The sequence below is a fragment of the Geotrypetes seraphini genome, chromosome 5, assembly GCF_902459505.1.
Source record: "Geotrypetes seraphini chromosome 5, aGeoSer1.1, whole genome shotgun sequence".
NCBI lineage: Eukaryota > Metazoa > Chordata > Amphibia > Gymnophiona > Dermophiidae > Geotrypetes > Geotrypetes seraphini.
Window position 1 is genome coordinate 242,636,579 of NC_047088.1, and position 17,536 is coordinate 242,654,114.

At 42.4% G+C, this 17,536-nt stretch overlaps 1 protein-coding gene across 4 annotated transcripts in view; it reads left to right on the forward strand.

Moving 5' to 3' along the window:
- Positions 1-15,587, forward strand: part of INSIG2 (insulin induced gene 2) — a 71,627-nt gene extending 56,040 nt beyond the window's left edge. For all 4 annotated transcript variants that reach the window (XM_033946053.1, XM_033946051.1, XM_033946049.1 and 1 more), the window contains exons 2-5: positions 1,768-1,892; positions 4,665-4,831; positions 7,949-8,048; positions 13,599-15,587. In XM_033946053.1, the coding sequence (XP_033801944.1) occupies positions 1,848-1,892; positions 4,665-4,831; positions 7,949-8,048; positions 13,599-13,640 (354 nt within the window). In that variant the 5' untranslated portion in view covers positions 1,768-1,847 and the 3' untranslated portion in view covers positions 13,641-15,587. The remainder of the gene's footprint in view (positions 1-1,767; positions 1,893-4,664; positions 4,832-7,948; positions 8,049-13,598) is intronic.
- Positions 15,588-17,536: the final 1,949 nt, after the last annotated feature.

The window sequence follows — 17,536 nt, forward strand, 5'->3', positions numbered from 1 at the left end:
AGGGGGTCAGCAGAGAAATGAGAGAGGGATAAAGATGCTAGATCTGGTGTAGAGAGATAAAAATGAAGAAGGCAGTGAAGCTGGAATGAATGATGTAAAAAGGAGAGAGGAGGATGGACAAGGAAGAGGGGCATAGAAAGAAGTCAGATACATATGGAAGGGGGAGAGGGCAGACATTGGATGGAACGGGCAGATGGTGGAAGGAAAAGAAGATGAAAGCAGAAACCAGAGACAACAAAAGGTAGAAAAAAATAATTTTATTTTTATTTTGTCATTAGAATATATCAGATTTGAATTATATATCCTGCTAGAGACATAAGTGGGGACTGCAGTATTCTGTTAGCATGATATTTCTATGTAGCATTCTATAATAACTTGGCTTGTTCAGTTTTCTTGATAGTAGAGGGGATATATGTGAAGGGGAGGGGAGACAGGGGTTTTGTTGGTCCGTGCTCTGTATATTTGTATTTATAAAATCACAATTGTTCAGAATATTGTTTCTTTTTATACTTTAATAAAATACGTTCAATATAAAATCATAATTGCGGCTTGTGCAAATGGGATCAGATGGTTTGCGGGGACCGAGCTCGCGGAGATGGGGCGTAAATGGGGTTTTTAAATTTTAGTCCTAGTAGTTTGCCGGTCCACAAAATAATTATTTTATTTCTGCCGGTCCACGGGTGCAAAAAGGTTGAAGAACACTGTTCCAGGGCAAAGGGTACAATAGGCTTGATACAATAGGCTTCACCTGTGAGGTTTGCAGAAGACATCATTTACATTTTTCAACTCCACCTCCTTGGATCACTGGGCAGTGTCTTAGCTTCTCCGTTTTTTTCTTCTGCAAGCAAGAAGAGAAGGTGTCTTCTTTTTTTTCTGCTCTGCATCTGTTTTATTATTTCCGGATGTTTTATCTGATTTTGGAATTACAGAAGTTCCTAGGATTGGGATGGCTCTGCCTGGAAGAAGATACAATTTCTGGGTTGGGGGAGCAAACCTTAGTGCTGGTCAGCTAGGCAGGCTCCCTGTACAACATTTATGGCGGTTTGGGGAAGGTTCCCCTTAGAGCGCAGCTCACCCTAATTTCCAGGACAAATGCACTTTGGCAAAGGGGTCGGACAATCTTATGGCCAGTTTGGCAGATCGTTGTCCTAAGTCATTGCCTGTGGCCCTTCTTGTCTGATGTTAAGAACATAAGAATTGCCATGCTGGGACAGACCAAAGCTCCATGAAGTCCAGTATCCTGTTTCCAACAGTGACCCCAGGTTCTAAGTTGTTGGCCTCTTTTCTGCCTCAGACACATATAGGTGTCTCCAGGTGCTTCTCTGTGAACGACCAAAAGTGAATGAAGCCGTTTTAATGTACTTCTGTTAAACAAGTAAGAAGTTATTCATTATCACTGTAGCAAAACCTTTGGGTTAGGCTATTGGAGCTGCATAAATGTTAGTGGTTCCACCTTTGTTTATGATATAAATTCATTGGGTTAATTAATTGTTCTTGTTGCAAAGCAACAATGCCCTCTTTGTTTTTTCTCCTTCTTAGGGGTCATTCATTGCTTTGGTACAAACTGAGGAGCTGAGGCACTTCCCAGTGATACAAGGAGGCGGAGCTGTAAAATGTAAATGATGGGTTTTGCAAACCTCACCGGTTAAGGGAAAGAACCCACATGTCAAGCCTATTGATTATTGAGGTAAGAACCTAATCTTCCCTTTGAAGCAGTAGTATCATCAAACTTTGGTTTTATTCTTTCCTGTTCTTATGTCTCCACAGCTGTGATTGGCTTATTGTACCCTTGTATCGACAAACATCTTGGAGAGCCGCACCGCTTCAAGCGAGAGTGGTCTAGTGTGATGCGCTGTGTAGCTGTCTTCGTCGGCATAAACCATGCTAGTGCTGTATCCTTTGTCCATTGATTCTGCCAAACTGATGAGATCTTCACTCTTCCCTTAGTATAAAAAAAACACTGCTTTGATGCAGATGAAATAACTCGATTGTCTTAACTCTGATTATCCCCATATATAAGTGCACGGTGCACACAGCTTTAATGTGAAGGGTCAATAGGGGAGTTTGTTAAAAGAACAGTCAAGGATGTTTGCCAGGCAGGGTTTAACTGTGCTAATTCTCCATTTCATTTTTTTATTCACAGCGGGTTTTTGTTGCACTTTATTGAACCTATGGTGTGTATAACATTTTAAAAGTCACCAAGTGTGAGATGCACGCTAATTTGAAAAGCTGCTTGTATGTCCAAAGAGTGTGCACTTCGGAAGACCATAGGAACTCATTCCTAGGATATATTTTGGGTGGGTTTCCAAAAGAAAGGGAACAAGTGTGCAAATGCCGAGTAGATCCACACCAATGCAAGCACAAAAAGACTCTAGACAAGGGACGTGAAGGACTTTTATTGACCCAATGCAACCTGTGTTTCAGCTGAAGCCTGCAGCAGGGGTCATTAGTATTAGTTTATGGGTATGTCCCCTCCTTACTGGCACTGAACCAGAGTCTCATATAATTGATGTAGTCAAATACCTGTCTGCTTTCCAATATAATTTCCAAAAGGACTTTACTCGTCCCATTCCAGGACAGAGAAAGAGGGACTAAAGTTTTCCTCCTCGCGTCCCTTTTTTTGCTTTCGTTTGTGTGGATGTATTTTAGGTGGAACAGAATTTTTATGTACGTGCATAATTCATAAAGAACACTGGTGCGGGCACAAATTTACACCATCTTCAGAGCAGGTTATTATTTGTGCACTGCTGGGGCTGGTTGTATTTTATAAAAACAGGTAAAATTACTTGGTGTATCAATGAAAAAAAGCCCTCTAAAATGCACAGTAATTTGTATGAGTGCTCATAGTTTGGTTTCTAGCCTTTGTCTAGATATCTGGAAAGATAATATTATATACACAGACAAAGCAAATATATGTTATTTTTAAAGGATGTTGCCAAGATGTTGTGGGGGAAGGTGGTGGTTAGAGCTATGGAGATGAGTTACACCCTTATTTGGCCATCTTGGGCAAACTGTTTTGTCATTGGTATAATCCAAAAGAAAACAAACTGTGGAAAAACACAATGGGGCTAGATTCACAAAGGGCACGGATCAGATTTGATCCATGTCCGAGGGGCTGATTCACGAATTGCCCTCATACAACGCTCCCATCCGACTGTCGGGATCGCTCTCTAGCGATCTGTAGATGGTCTGTGCATGCTTAAGAGCAGCGTCCTTTTTTAACTTTATTTTTTTTTTAACTGGTAAAACTTTTTTGTGAGCCCGTGGTTTTAACCCGCTTTAAACCCGCGGGTTAAAACCATGGGCTTGCACTACGGGAAGGGCAGGAGAGATTCAGTTGAGATGGAGTGGCAGGCAGGAAGATTCGGAGTGAATTGGGGTGGCAGGCAGGAAGATTCGTGGTGAGTTGGGGCGGCAGGCAGAAAGATTTGGAGCGAGTTGGGGCAGCAGGCAGGAAGATTCGGGGTGAGTTGGGGTGGCAGGAGAGAGCAGGAGATTCGGGGCAGGCAGGACAGAGCAGGAGATTCATTTGGGGCAGTCAGGAGATCGGGGCTTATAACAGAGAAGCAGGACAGAGAGCTGGGCGGCAGAAGGTAGGGCAGTCGGAAAGGACTTGAGCGACTGGTCCTCAGCAGTCGCTTGTTTGTGATCGGCCAGCCCAGTCAGTGTTGCAGGGTTTTGGTTAGTGAATCACGTCCCTGCCTACTTTGCATGCCGTTCCCCTCATTTGCATGCACGGATCGGAGGATTGTCGGCAGAGAGGTAAGTGAATCTGGCTGGAGTAAAATCGGGTTGCAAACCGATCGGTACACGATCGGTTTGCTTAATGAATCTAGCCCAAAGTATCAGAGCTCAGTACTCGTCTCGATCTTCACTTCAGACTCTTTGTGACTGCAATCAAATCCATTAAATCAACTACCTGCTTCGACTGGACCCTTGAAAAAAGTTTGCTAGCCGAAACATGGCCCGTGTCAGGTCACGGTAGTCTTTCACATGTTTGATATAGTCTTATTTTACCATTGTCCGAAGATATCTTTAAGAAGGAAAATCAAGAACATTGTGTTTTTCCACAGTTTTCTTTTGGATTGCTCCTTCTTCTGTGGAACATTGAGTCTTCGCGTTTTGTGCTTCACAGTTTGTCATTGCTATATTCAGGACTCAGAGTTCTACAGTCACAGATATTTTGTTCTGCTGATCCCAGGGGAATATATTCCGAAGCCCTTGGGGATAAGTTTAATGGTACCATCCTGGTAACACTACAGAATCGTACAAGTGGGGATGGAACTGTACACATCAACCAGGAATAGATTGAATGAGTAAATATTTATTAAAATATAATAGTCTCTATCATATATTCACTGTGTGTTATGGACCCGACATGGTCCATGTTTCGGTGTTTGAGCCTGCTTCAGGGGTGTAATTGACATCTGAGGGATGAATTTTAAAATTATCAATCTAACAATGAACCAAAACTATAATAAATAAAAAGGGTAATGAAAAATATAATTCCATGCAAAGTGTCAGCAAGACAAATAAACCCAAGAAAATGCAGCCAAAGATCATCCAACCATAAAATTTGTGCAAAGTATTGGGTGAAAAAAAATAGAAATGCTATCTCTAGAGTCCGTCAACAATGTGGAAATAATCCTGAACCCCTGTCGCAGAAGGTGGATTTTGCTAACAATGTCCAGTTGTCCCTGACGCTAGCTGCCCTCTCTATAGGACTTTGGTGGACCTTTGACCGGTCAAGGAGTGGCTTGGGCCTTGGAATAGGGATTGCCTTTCTAGCCACTGTGGTCACTCAGCTGTTAGTCTACAATGGAGTCTATCAGTAAGTATGCACAGGTTTTCAGGTCATTGTCAAGCATGTGAATGACCTTAGGAATTTAGTTTTTTCGTTAGCTGGCAGTATATAATTTTTAAATAAATATTCCTCCAGCTTGTCCTTTGGGCTGCCAGTTTAATCAGAAATACATCTGGAATTATTCTCAACTGTCTTGGGATTTTTTCCCCTTTTCTTATGTCACCTCTAAACTTAAGGGTCCTTTTACAAAGAAAATATTAGCACGCGCTAAACGCTAACACGTGCATGTTAGTCTATGGACACACACTAAAACGTCTAACGCACCTTTGTAAAACAGGGGGTTAATCTTTTAGCCCAGTCATCGCAGTATAGTCCTCTACATATCTGGAGCCATTCACCAGAACTCTTTCTGGAACTGGCCAATAATGGATTCTCAGTTGGTCATTAAGCATCACCATTGCAGGTTGACTGATGCTCTCCTCCACAAGGGCTGCAAAGATTGCCTGCACAATACTGTCAGCCCAGGGAGCAGAAAACAGGAATAGAGATTGAAACCAAGATCATTCTACACTTGCCCATTGGTCTGGCTCTTCCACAATAAGCACACGTACTGAATGAACTGTTATAACATGTCCATCCCGCCCAGCGGTCCGCACCCGCGGCGGCCCATCAGGCCCATTGCCTGAGCAGTGGTCCCTGACTAATTTTATAGCTTACCATTAAACCTATCCCTATAATCTACCTCTATTCTTATCTATACCCTTCTATCCCTTTGTCCTCCAAGTACCTATCCAAAGCTTCTTTGAAGCCCTGTAGCGTGCTCCTGCTTTTCATATCCTCCGGCAGCGCATTCCATGTATCCACCACCCTCTGTGTGAAGAAGAACTTCCTGGCGTTTGTTCTAAACTTCTCCCCTTTCAATTTCTCTGAGTGCCCCCTTGTACTTGTGGTTCCCCTTAATTTGAAAAATCTGTCCCTGTCTATTTTTTCTATACCTTTCATGATCTTGAAGGTTTCTATCATGTCTCCTCTAAGTCTCTGCTTTTCCAGGGAGAAGAGCCCCAGCTTTTTCAGTCTGTCAGTATATGAGAGGTCCTCCATGCCCTTTATTAGTTTAGTTGCTCTTCTCTGGACTTTCTCAAGTACCGCCATGTCCTTCTTGAGGTACGGTGACCAGTACTGAACACAGTACTCCAGGTGCGGTCGCACCATTGCGCGATACAGTGGCAGGATGACTTCCTTCGTCCTGGTCGTGATACCCTTTTTAATGATACCCAACAATTTGTTTGCTTTCCTTGAGGCTGATGCGCACTGCGCCGACGCCTTTAATGTTGTGTCCACCATTACTCCCAGGTCCCTTTCAAGGTTGCTCACCCCTAGCGGTGATCCCCCCATTTTGTAAGTGAACATCGGGTTTTTTTCCCCTATATGCATGACCTTGCATTTCCCTATGTTGAAGCTCATTTGTCACTTTTTGGCCCATTGTTCTAGTGTTGTCAGATCTTTTTGGAGATCTTCGCAGTCCTCCATGTTGTTTACCCTGCTATATAGCTTGGTGTCATCCGCAAATTTAATAACCTCACATTTTGTCCCTGCCTCCAGGTCGTTAATAAATATATTGAACAGGAGCGGTCCCAGCACCGACCCCTGCGGAACTCCGCTCGTGACCCATTGCCAGTCCGAGTAATGGCCCTTCACTCCAACCCTCTGTTTCCTGTCCGCCAGCCAGTTTTTGATCCATCGGTGGACCTCCCCTTGTACCCCGTAGTTCCATAGCTTCCGTAGCAGTCTTTCGTGTGGCACCTTGTCGAAGGCTTTTTGGAAGTCAAGGTAAATGATGTCTATGGATTCCCCTTTATCCACCTGGCTTGTTACCCCCTCAAAGAAGTATAATAAGTTTGTGAGGCATGACCTGCCCTTGCAGAAGCCATGCTGGCTCGACTTTAGCTGCCCATTTTTTTCGATGTGTTCCCAGATGCTGTCTTTAATCAGCGCTTCCATCATCTTACCCAGGACCGAGGTCAAGCTCACCGGCCTGTAGTTTCCTGGGTCTCCCCTTGAGCCTTTTTTGAAGATGGGCGTGACATTTGCTATTTTCCAGTCCTCCGGAATCTCACTAGTTTGTAAGGATAGGCTGCATATTTGTCGAAGTGTCTCAGCTATTTCATTTCTTAGTTCCTTGAGTACCCTAGGGTGAATGTCGTCCGGACCTGGTGATTTGTCGCTCCTTAGCCTGTCTATCTGCCTGAGGACATCCTCCTTGCTCACCTCTAGTTGGACCAGATTTTCATCCTGCTCTCCTTTTACAATCTCCTCGGGTTCCGGAATGTTGGTTGTGTCCTCCCTCGTGAAAACTGACGTAAAGAACTCATTTAACCTGTTGGCTATCTCTTTTTCCTCTTTTACCACTCCCTTTCTGTCCCCATCATCCAAGGGTCCCACTTTCTCCCTCGCTGGTTGCTTCCCCTTAACGTACCTGAAGAAAGATTTGAAGTTTGTTGCTTCCCCCGCCAGTCTCTCTTCATATTCTCTTTTTGCTTTTCTAACCACTCGGGACACTCCTTTTGGTGTATTTTATGCTCCTTTTGGTTGTCCTCTGTTTTGTCTTTTTTCCATTTTTTGAATGATGCTTTCTTATCACTTATCGCCTTTTTCACTGCATTTGTTATCCACACTGGGTTTTTTGTTCTATTCTTTTTGCACCCTTTCCTGAACCTGGGAACGCACAGGTCCTGTGCTCCGTGCACTGTGCCCTTGAGTAGGGTCCAGGCTTTTTCTACGGACTCCATCTTCTTTGCGTTGTTGTTGAGTTTCTTTCCCACCACTATGATTTTAATCTTGCTCTCCCTCACATACACATAACTCAAGTGAGTAAAAAGTTAAATGTACAAATTAGGGTTTTGTTTATGTTTGCAGGTCAAAGAAGTTTATGTAACAAAACAATTTAAGAAAATAGAAAAAGAAAAGAAATTCTACCTAAGATAGAACAGTCCCGCAAACTCAATCCACAATATAAGAAATATTTAAACATTTGAATCAAAATCATGGCTTTGGCCACATGAACAATGCTATAAAAATAAATGTCATTATTTTCCTTAATATAAACATTAAAAAAAAACAAAACTTTCACCTTTTTTTTTCTAGGTACACATCTCCGGATTTCCTCTATGTTCGCTCATGGATACCCTGTATATTTTTTGCCGGAGGAATAACAATGGGAAACATCGGTCGGCAGCTGGCCATGGTAAAAATTTGCTGTGGTCTACACCAGTGGTTCCCAACCCTGTCATAGAGGACACCCAGGTCAATCGGGTTTTCAGGCTAGCCCTAATGAATATGCATGGAGCAGATTTGCATGCCTGTCACTTCCATTATATGCAAATCTCTCTAATGCATATTCATTAGGGCTAGCCTGAAAACCCGATTGGCCTGGGGGTTCACCAGGACAGGGTTGGGAACCACTGGTCTACACTGCTTCGTTGTTGACTTGAAAATAAGTTGTTAGACTTAAATATAAGTTCTCTAAGGCACAGTTCTTCAACCGCCGGTCCGCAGAAAATTTCTGCCGGTCCGCACAGGGCCGGCGAGATCAAGTCGGCAGTTAAATTTCCTGCCGACTGCAGTTCCTCCCAGCCTCAGGCGATCAAGATAGGCTGCCAACGTCGGGGCCTTCCCTCTCTGAGTCTCGCCTGTTCGGAAACAGGAAGTTGAAACAAAATAGGCGGGACTCAGAGAGTGAAGGTCCCGACGTCGGCAGCGTGTCTTGATCGCCACCCCTGCCGAGTTGCTGAAGAGGTCCGCGGGGAAGTTGTGATTAGACCGGAGAGAGCTGAAGATTCAGGTGCAGGTGGAAGGAGATGGTCAGCGTGTGCGAACAAGATCCTGGGGAACCTTCACAGTGGCTGTCTCCCCTCCCACCAGCTCTCCAATTTGCCAGGGAAGTGATTTACTGGCAACTTCCTGCAGGCAAGTACCGAGAGCTGCTGGAAGGGGAGGAAGCCACTGTAGGAGGCTGGGAAGGTCTGGAAAAGGGAGAGCTGTTACTGGACTTGAAGGGAGTTAGAAGGAGAGATGCTGCTGGGAGGGGAGGAGGGAAAGGTATGGGAAGAGATTTAATGTTGGATAGAGGGAGGAGGGAAGGGAGAAGAAGGAGAGATGCTGCTGGGAGGGGAGGAGGGAAAGGGATGGGAAGAGAGTTACTGTTGGATAGAGGGAGGAGGGAAGGGAGAAGAAGGAGAGATGCTGCTGGAAGGGGAGGAGGGAAAGGGATGGGAAGAGAGTTAATGTTGGATAGAGGGAGGAGGGAAGGGAGAAGGAAAAAAAGGAAGGAGGGTAGGGAGAAAGAATAAAGGAAGGAAACAGCTGGCAGGGAGATTACAGGAGGGGAAGGGGGTCAGGGTGGAATGGAGAGATCAGATGAGAGAAAGGGGAGAGAGAGGAATGAGAAAGTAGAGAGACATTGATGCTGGAAAGGGGGTCAGCAGAGAAATGAGAGAGGGATAAAGATGCTAGATCTGGTGTAGGAGAGATAAAAATGAAGAAGGCAGTGAAGCTGGAATGAATGATGAAAAAAGGAGAGAGGAGAATGGACAAGGAAGAGGGGCATAGAAAGAAGTCAGATACATATGGAAGGGGGAGAGGGCAGATGCTGGAAGGAAAAGAGTGAAAAGAAGATGAAAGCAGAAACCAGAGACAACAAAAGGTAGAAAAAAATAATTTTATTTCTATTTTGTCATTAGAATATATCAGATTTGAATTATATATCCTGCTAGAGACATAACTGGGGACTGCAGTATTCTGTTAGCATGATATTTCTATGTAGCATTCTATAATAACTTGGCTTGTTCAGTTTTCTTGATAGTAGAGGGGATATATGTGAAGGGGAGGGGAGACAGGGGTTTTGTTGGTCCGTGCTCTGTATATTTGTATTTATAAAATCACAATTGTTCAGAATATTGTTTCTTTTTATACTTTAATAAAATATGTTCAATATAAAATCATAATTGCGGCTTGTGCAGATGGGATCAGATGGTTTGCGGGGACCGAGCTCGCAGAGATGGGGCATAAACGGGGTTTTTAAATTTTAGTCCTAGTAGTTTGCCGGTCCACAAAATAATTCTTTTATTTCTGCCGGTCCACGGGTGTAAAAAGGTTGAAGAACACTGCTCTAAGGAATGTCTCTCCGGATACAGAAGGCTGTTTGGGCATATACGAAGGGTGTTCAATAATTTATCTACCTCAGTAGGAAAGAAAAAGAGTTTTCAAAATAAATTTGTTTTATTTTTCAATATAGCCCCTGCTAGCTCCATACCTTTCATCTACTTTTTCTGCAATGACTTTAAGCCCTTTGAAAATAATTTTTCTGTTTGGCCTTCAAACCAGAATGTCACAGCTACCTTAACGTCTTCATCACTTGAAAAATGCTGTCCATGGAGAGATTTCTTCAAAACTCAGAACAGAAAATAATCCAAAGGAGCCAGGTCAGGACTGTAGGGTGAATTGTTCAGCTGCTGAAACCCACATTCTTGGCAGTCTGTGATTGTCGTGATATGTGAACCAGCGCGTTGTCGTGATGAAGCAGCACGCCTGCTGTGAGTTTTCCTCGTCTTTTCTCCTTGGTTGACTCCCGCAAAGCGATCATGTGTGGCAAAAATCTCCTCAGTTATGGTTGTCTTGTGTGGCATCAACTCCAGAAACAAAAGTTCTTCAGCCCAGAAGACAGTTGCAATGGCTTTGCCTGCAGTTTTTTCTGTCTTGACCATTTTTGGGATGGGGGATAGACCCAAGTCTTATCTCCATTCACCAAACAATGAAAAAAATTCACTTGATCTTCATGGAGCATCTCCAAGTTCTCCTGACAACACTAGAGTCTCGTGGCCTTCTGACATGGCGTCAGCATTCTTGGAACCCATCTTGCACTAACCTTGGACATACCCAACTTTTCATGAATCATTTTCCAAACTGTACCTGCCGAGATGCCCCTTTCTTCATCTATTTGGGAAACCTTAATTCACCTGTCTGACAAAATTAAATCCTTGACTTTCCACATTTTTATGGAAGTTGTCTCCACAGTGTGAGGGTCAGACTCACCATAAACTGCAGTCATGAGTTCATGAATCTCCTTTGACTTTTTTCCTTCTTGTGTGAGAAATTTTATCACTGAACAGTGCTCTGAATCTAGTAGTTTCTTACTTGATTCGCACGAGGACTCTGCTGACATCTGTCTCTTGGAATAAGCCGCAACTGTGCATGAGTAACCTTGAGAGATGTCACAACCTGCACAGACTTGTTTCAGCACGCTTGCTACTTTTGTTCATACTCAGGTAGATACATTTTTTGAATGCCCTTCATAAGTGACTAACTCCACCTTGGTTCTGAGTTCTGTGAACTGCTTTAAAAGAAATAGACATTAAACCTTTCACGACACCTATTCATTTGTGTGGCAAATCTTGTCAGATCACAGTAATTGCAGGCAAAACAGGGATATACCCACAGATTGGCTTCTTTGATTACTGCTCAACTTGTGTGCAGGTATATGTACTATTCAAAGGTGGTTCCAGAGGAAGAAAAGAGGCAGGGTATTTCATATCATGAAAACTAAATGTAGTGTTTCTAATGGAAAATGGTATGTAGAGAAGGCAGGCACAATTTCTGTGCACAGGCCTTTTATTATTATAGCTGCATAACACATCGGTAAAAGTACCTGTGAAATTTGTACAAACATGGCCAGTTTTGTTTACTGTCTCAGATAACGCTATCCCAGAATTGGCTGGGACAGGGACCTCCTGTCTCAGCTCACCCCACTAGGCCATACGGCAGGCCCGGTGGAAGCCTGCAACAAGTTCAGGGGGATGACCCGAATATAAGTCAAGACCCCAAAGACTCGGCTTATATTTGAGTATATATGATAGTTTATTACAAAGCAGCCACAGATCTGTACCACACTCCACAGAGCATGTCCGATCTCTGGAGAGCAAGTGCATGCGCGGATCGCATCTACAGCCAACCAGGATGGTCTGTGCATGCGTTGCAATCACTCCGCAGCGATCCATGGGATCGCTTGTGGGCATGCATCCGATCAGATAAATTGCTTGAGGACTCTGTAGTGAATTGGCCGCCCGGCAGAACTTGGCCACAAATCGCCCAACAACGATCCAGACCGGTGAGTTTAGTGAATCTAGGCCTTAGAGACCAGCCAGTAAGTAAGATCTGAATTGTCAAGAAGTCAGGAGGAGTCAAAGGGGTGAGAGGGACAGGAATATCAATGTAGCTTGAAGCTTGTAGAAAAGCTTAAAGTTGGATTGTTGATAATAGTCACTGGACAACTGGCCATCATGAGTTTTGCAGGAGTCTGTGCCGTCCCTTTTTTTGTATGGAGTGAAGGCATGTTTCAGATATTTTAAATACTGACAGCTGTCGGCTGCAACCACCAAATAATTGTGGTATTAAAGGATTTATTTTTGCATGTCATGTAGTTCAGTGTACTCATTTTCTAACCTTCATACAAAGTATGCTGGTATTAATAAGAAATTTAAACACATTATTGCCAGCTGAAAATTTCCCTTTATTCCATTTAGGAGGCAGGCCAACAGAAAGCAAAATGGAATACATGCACAAAGCACAGTATGGCACTGCAATTCTGTCTTCAGTATTCTATCAGAGTGTGTGTATATTTATAATTTCCAGACCAAGAACAATATGTGTTTGGTTTTATAATTAAAACAATCTTAATCAGCACAATTTTTGTCACACATACCATTTGTCGTGCATTCAATGGCCTTGAGTAATGCCAGCTTCCTTTTAACTTTAGACACTCTTTGTCTTTTCCTTCTGGCTCACAAATTAACCCTTGCTTTACCAATGGACACTGGAGCTAAGGAAAAACTTTTTATCTGCTCATTTTCTTTTCTTTAATCTCACCGGACCAGGCCAGAAACTGTGAGTTATTCCCACTTAGGGGTCAAATAACTCACAGGTTCTAGACTGGTCTGATATGGATGCTAAGGGTTTACAGTAGAAAAAGGCAAGACATACTGATTTTCCCTAACTCGGGGACTGCAAGGTGTTTAAGCATTTCCAGGCTTTTCTTTAGCCAGAATTCTAGATTTTTGTTTGCAGCAGTTCTCTGTAGGAAATAGATGTAGCCCAGATAAGTTTTCATCTAGTAAGAATGCTCTGACAGCTTCAGGAGTACAATGGAAGGAAAAGAAGTTAAAAAGGCTAATGATATGTTTGTGATTTATGTCCATAACCCTAGCAGACTAGATCTTGCTACTTTGTGTAATGTACCTGCCAGTGGAGTTGCCTATATTTTTAATGTGATTGTCTGATATCCTTTTGGGTAGGAGATTGGAGGCCTCTGTTCTGTGTTGTATAAACTTGGATGAATAAGAGGGTTTAAAACGTGAGGGTTTGAAAAGGACAATAGCCACCCTATTTTCAGAGTAAGAATCATGGAGGAAATGGGTCTAGGGGATTGGATACCTACTTAACACAAGACTGCCTTGCCAACCTTAGCCACATAAAAGGGTGAATAATATTTATTCAGCTCAGATGTGGCAGCTTTTAATCCTATTTGAATGTGAAAGTCAGTACCTGTAGTCCAGATTATGTCTGTTAAAGCGATTTTCCTCTGTAAATGGATCCAGAGTGCCTGCTAGAGTTCCTCTAATAAATAAGCATCAACTGATGCCCTGCATTTATTGACACATGAAGAGTTCCTTTTCGGCTCTATTTTTTTTGTCTGTATTTTTCTCTAATCCTCCTCTGTCTTGATTTTGTTTTTCTCTTGCAGTATGAGTGTAAAGTCCTTGGAGAGAAATCCCATCAAGATTAAAGTGAATGGACTGTTAATTTTAACAGGTCACCTGGACAGAGCAGTGATAAGGATGCCAAAAGGGCACTGCTAAGGTGGAAAACAAAAATTATAGATGTGTATACAAAGGAAAATTGCAGTTCTGCAGTTTAGCCCAGAAAGGCTCTCTGTTTGTGCAATCTGTGATTGCTACTTCTATAAATAACTATTTTAAGCTTCTGCTTCTCAAAAAGAATTGTAAATAATACTGATATGCAATACAAGTTTAAATAAATGGGATTTCTGGGGGGTTTATTTTGTTTGTTTTATGTATAAGATTTCTCATTTACCTTGCTTTCCACAGTATTGTGGTGCCAAACCTTTGTTCTGCTGCTGTGCTCTCAACAAAAACAGTTTGATTTGATTTATCCTGTGACTAAAACAGGCAGTTTTTGTGTCAAGGGGGTGATAGAACTCGGCTGCGAGCAGTCTGACCTGCAGATCGCAAAGAGTACTATTGAGTGGAACAATTCACGTCTCACTTCAGCTGAGTTTCTTTGCAGCACATTCCAGTGTAGTGCACTGTACCGTCTCCAAAATACAGTGCACGGTTGATGAGACTGAAGCAGCATTTCAGCATAGCCAATCACAAAGCAATTATGCTGATGTGTGCAGCTAAATACAGGGCTGTCTCTAGTGAGGGTGAGAACACTAGAGTGGCCATCCTGGGCCCTGTGCATTAGCAACGTCGGCACTGGCTGGAGCCTGGGCCATGCCCTGAGGTGGTAGCAGTCAACTTGCCTTCCTTCCCTATGAGCAGAAGGAATGCATCTCTTCTTGCCAAGGTTGCCGTCTTTAATCTAAGATCTGAATCAAATTGGGCCTTGTAATCTCAAGACGTGCTATTCCTATGAATTCAGAGAAGAGAAAGCAGATGAGAATAATACACTACTGCTCTCCCGCAGGAGGGACAGAGAGGATTGGTCTGAGTGGGGAGGGGACCTGCCCATCTTAGGGTTAGCCCTGGCTATCATGTGGTGGAGAGTGGTCTCGTCTCTTCAAGATGCATCTTGTAATAAAGTTCATTATTGGCTACTGAATCATCCATCAGTTTCTGTGGTAGGGCCTAACCAGGCTAGGAAAAATATCGCAAAGCTTACTGCCTTGCAAATAGAGAAGAAATTACAATTTTATCCCAGGACAAGCAGGCAGCATATTCTCACTGATGGGTGATGTCACCGACGGAGCACCGGTACAGACACCTTAAGAACTTGAAAAAAGTTCTCGGCGCCCGCACCGCGCATGCACAAGTTCCTTCCTGCCCGATGCAGGCGCGCGGTCCCTCAGTTTCTTACTGCCTTGCAAATAGAGAAGAAATTACTATTTTTTTTCCCTGTGCAATAGGCATAGCTCTATATATGTGTGTTTTTAAATGGTTCAGCATTTCTATATTTTTCTGTTACATTTTGTTTTCCATTTAGTGCTAACAGGCATATGCTGAATTATACAGGATTAACAATCAAAGAATGAAATGAATGGCTTGCTCCAACACAGGTACAGGAATAGATTTCCAGGATGCAGGGAGCTTATAGTCTGAGTAGGGTGCAAAGGGAGTCCTGCAGGAGATATGAGAATCAGACTAGTTGCAGAATCAGGTCAGAGAAGAAGAGATGACATTCATCCAAGTAAGAATCCAAAGGGTCCTGGATGGAAAAACAGAAGGTAAAAGTGTTTTTTTTTTTTTTTTTTTTTTTTTGGGGGGGTACTTAGATCAGATTTGCAGTCCACTGGGTTGAAATGCTACCTTGAAGTTAGTTTCATTCAGCCTGAGTATCTCGTGTAGATTTTCTGATAACCTGAGAGCCAAACTTGTAATACACAAATATGTTTATATATTATTTAAAATACAACTGTAGGAGATGTACAGTCAGGTATTTTTCCACTTCATTTGTCTTTTGTGCTGTTCCTTAAATAAATTCTTTAAATAAGTCTTGTTTTATGAGTCATATATAAATTTTGTAGTCATTATAATACGATTTTAGACTTTTATTCTTATCTGAACAGGAGATTTTTTTTTGGACTTTTACCCCACCAGGTTGTTATGTAAATCTATAAAAAGCACAATAATCCTCCAGTTTTACCCATCTATATCCTACATATTTGCTAGCAGACGTCGGTAAGTCTGTACAGCCTGTCCCCTGCCTTCTAAAATTACAACGTGGACATATAGCCTAATTCTGCCAAGCTGAGACTCTGTGTGACACTGGTTGAATATTCAATAGAATTATAGGGCTCCTTTTACGAAGACGCGTTAGGGCCTTAACGTATGGAATGGCGCGCACGCTAGCCGCTACCGCCTCCTCTTGAGCAGGTGATAGTTTTTCGGCTAGTGCGCGCTAATCCGGTGCGTCCATTAAAAACGCGCACCTTCTTAATAGGAGCCCATAGTATATTCCTGATTTCAGGAAGAAAATATATGAATATTTCTAGATACAGTATATGATATTAACTGACAGCAGCTTTCAGGGTGTCAATTACTTGTAAATTAATTTGAAAAAAGCTGAACAGTGATAAAACATACCAAATCATTTGTATACGGCAGCTTCCTTGCAGTTCTGTGCGGTTTACAATTGTAAGATACTGCACATTCGCAGCGAGATACAGTTCAGCTTATTTAAAAACTTTTTTGCATAGATAAGTTTTTTGCGATTTCCTAAAACTTTCGTAAGAAACAGATCTTACAGAAAATTCCTGTCCCTTAAAGCCAACAAAAATTTGATTAAAGAATCTTTGGCAGCCTTTTACTGATGGAAGTTCAAATAGTTTGAGACTTTGTGCAAAATGCATTCTGCCAACAAACTTAAAATGATCAATAATGTAAGTCGGACCCAGACCATACAATGATAATCTGATTTATTTATATATGGTGCTTTGTATTATAGAGGTGATCACTGTGTAGTTATTGCCATCTTCAGCCTTGCCATACCAATGGGTTATGTCCCTCCTACCAGCAGATGGAGATGGAGCCAGCCTATTTTTGGTTTTCTGCATAGACTGGTACAGCTGGAAAGTCTAACTTTTATTTCTCTGTCTGCAACAAATGGACAGACTTATGGAGCATTACTCTTGTTGCAGAAGATCCTGGCAGGTTTATTTCCACAGTGGGAGCTGTGGGTGAAGAATGCATGGCAGTCAGTCATGTTATGGCTAGTCTCCTTCCTACTTGGGTAACTGGCCATTGTGGCTTGCATGTCCCACCTGTTACACCGAGATCCTATCTACTCAATGGAGCAAGAGACTTGGGAGTTTCAGGAGTAAGAACATAAGGAGCTGCCATACTGGGACAGACTGAAGGTCCATCAAGGCCAGTATCCTGTTTCCATCAGTGGCCAATCCAGGTCACAAGTACCTGGCAAGATCCCAAAAGAGTAAAACAGATTTTATGCTGTTCATGCTAAAAATAAACAGTGAATTTTCCCAAATCTGTCTTAATAATGACTTGTGGACTTTTCTTATAGGAAATTATCCAAACCTTTTTTTAAACCTTGCTAAGCTAACCGTTTTCACCACATTATCTGGCAATGAATTCCAAAGTTTATTATTATTATCATTTTAAAAATTTATATATTGTAAAATCATCACAACACATTATACATAAACATTGTTTGATCATTAACACATTGAATGAAGAAAAATTTCTTCTGGCTTGTTTTAAATTACTACTTAATAGCTTAACTGCATGCCCCCTATTCCTATTATTGTTGGAAAGAGTAATCAAGTGATTTCCTTCTACCCATTGCAATCAACTTAGTATTTAATAGACCACTTAAATCTCCCCTGAGCTGTTTTTCCCCAAGCTGAAGAGCCCGAGCCGCTTTAGCCTTTCCTCACCCTTCATCCTTTTTGTCACCCTTCTCTGTACGTCTTTTTTGAGATGT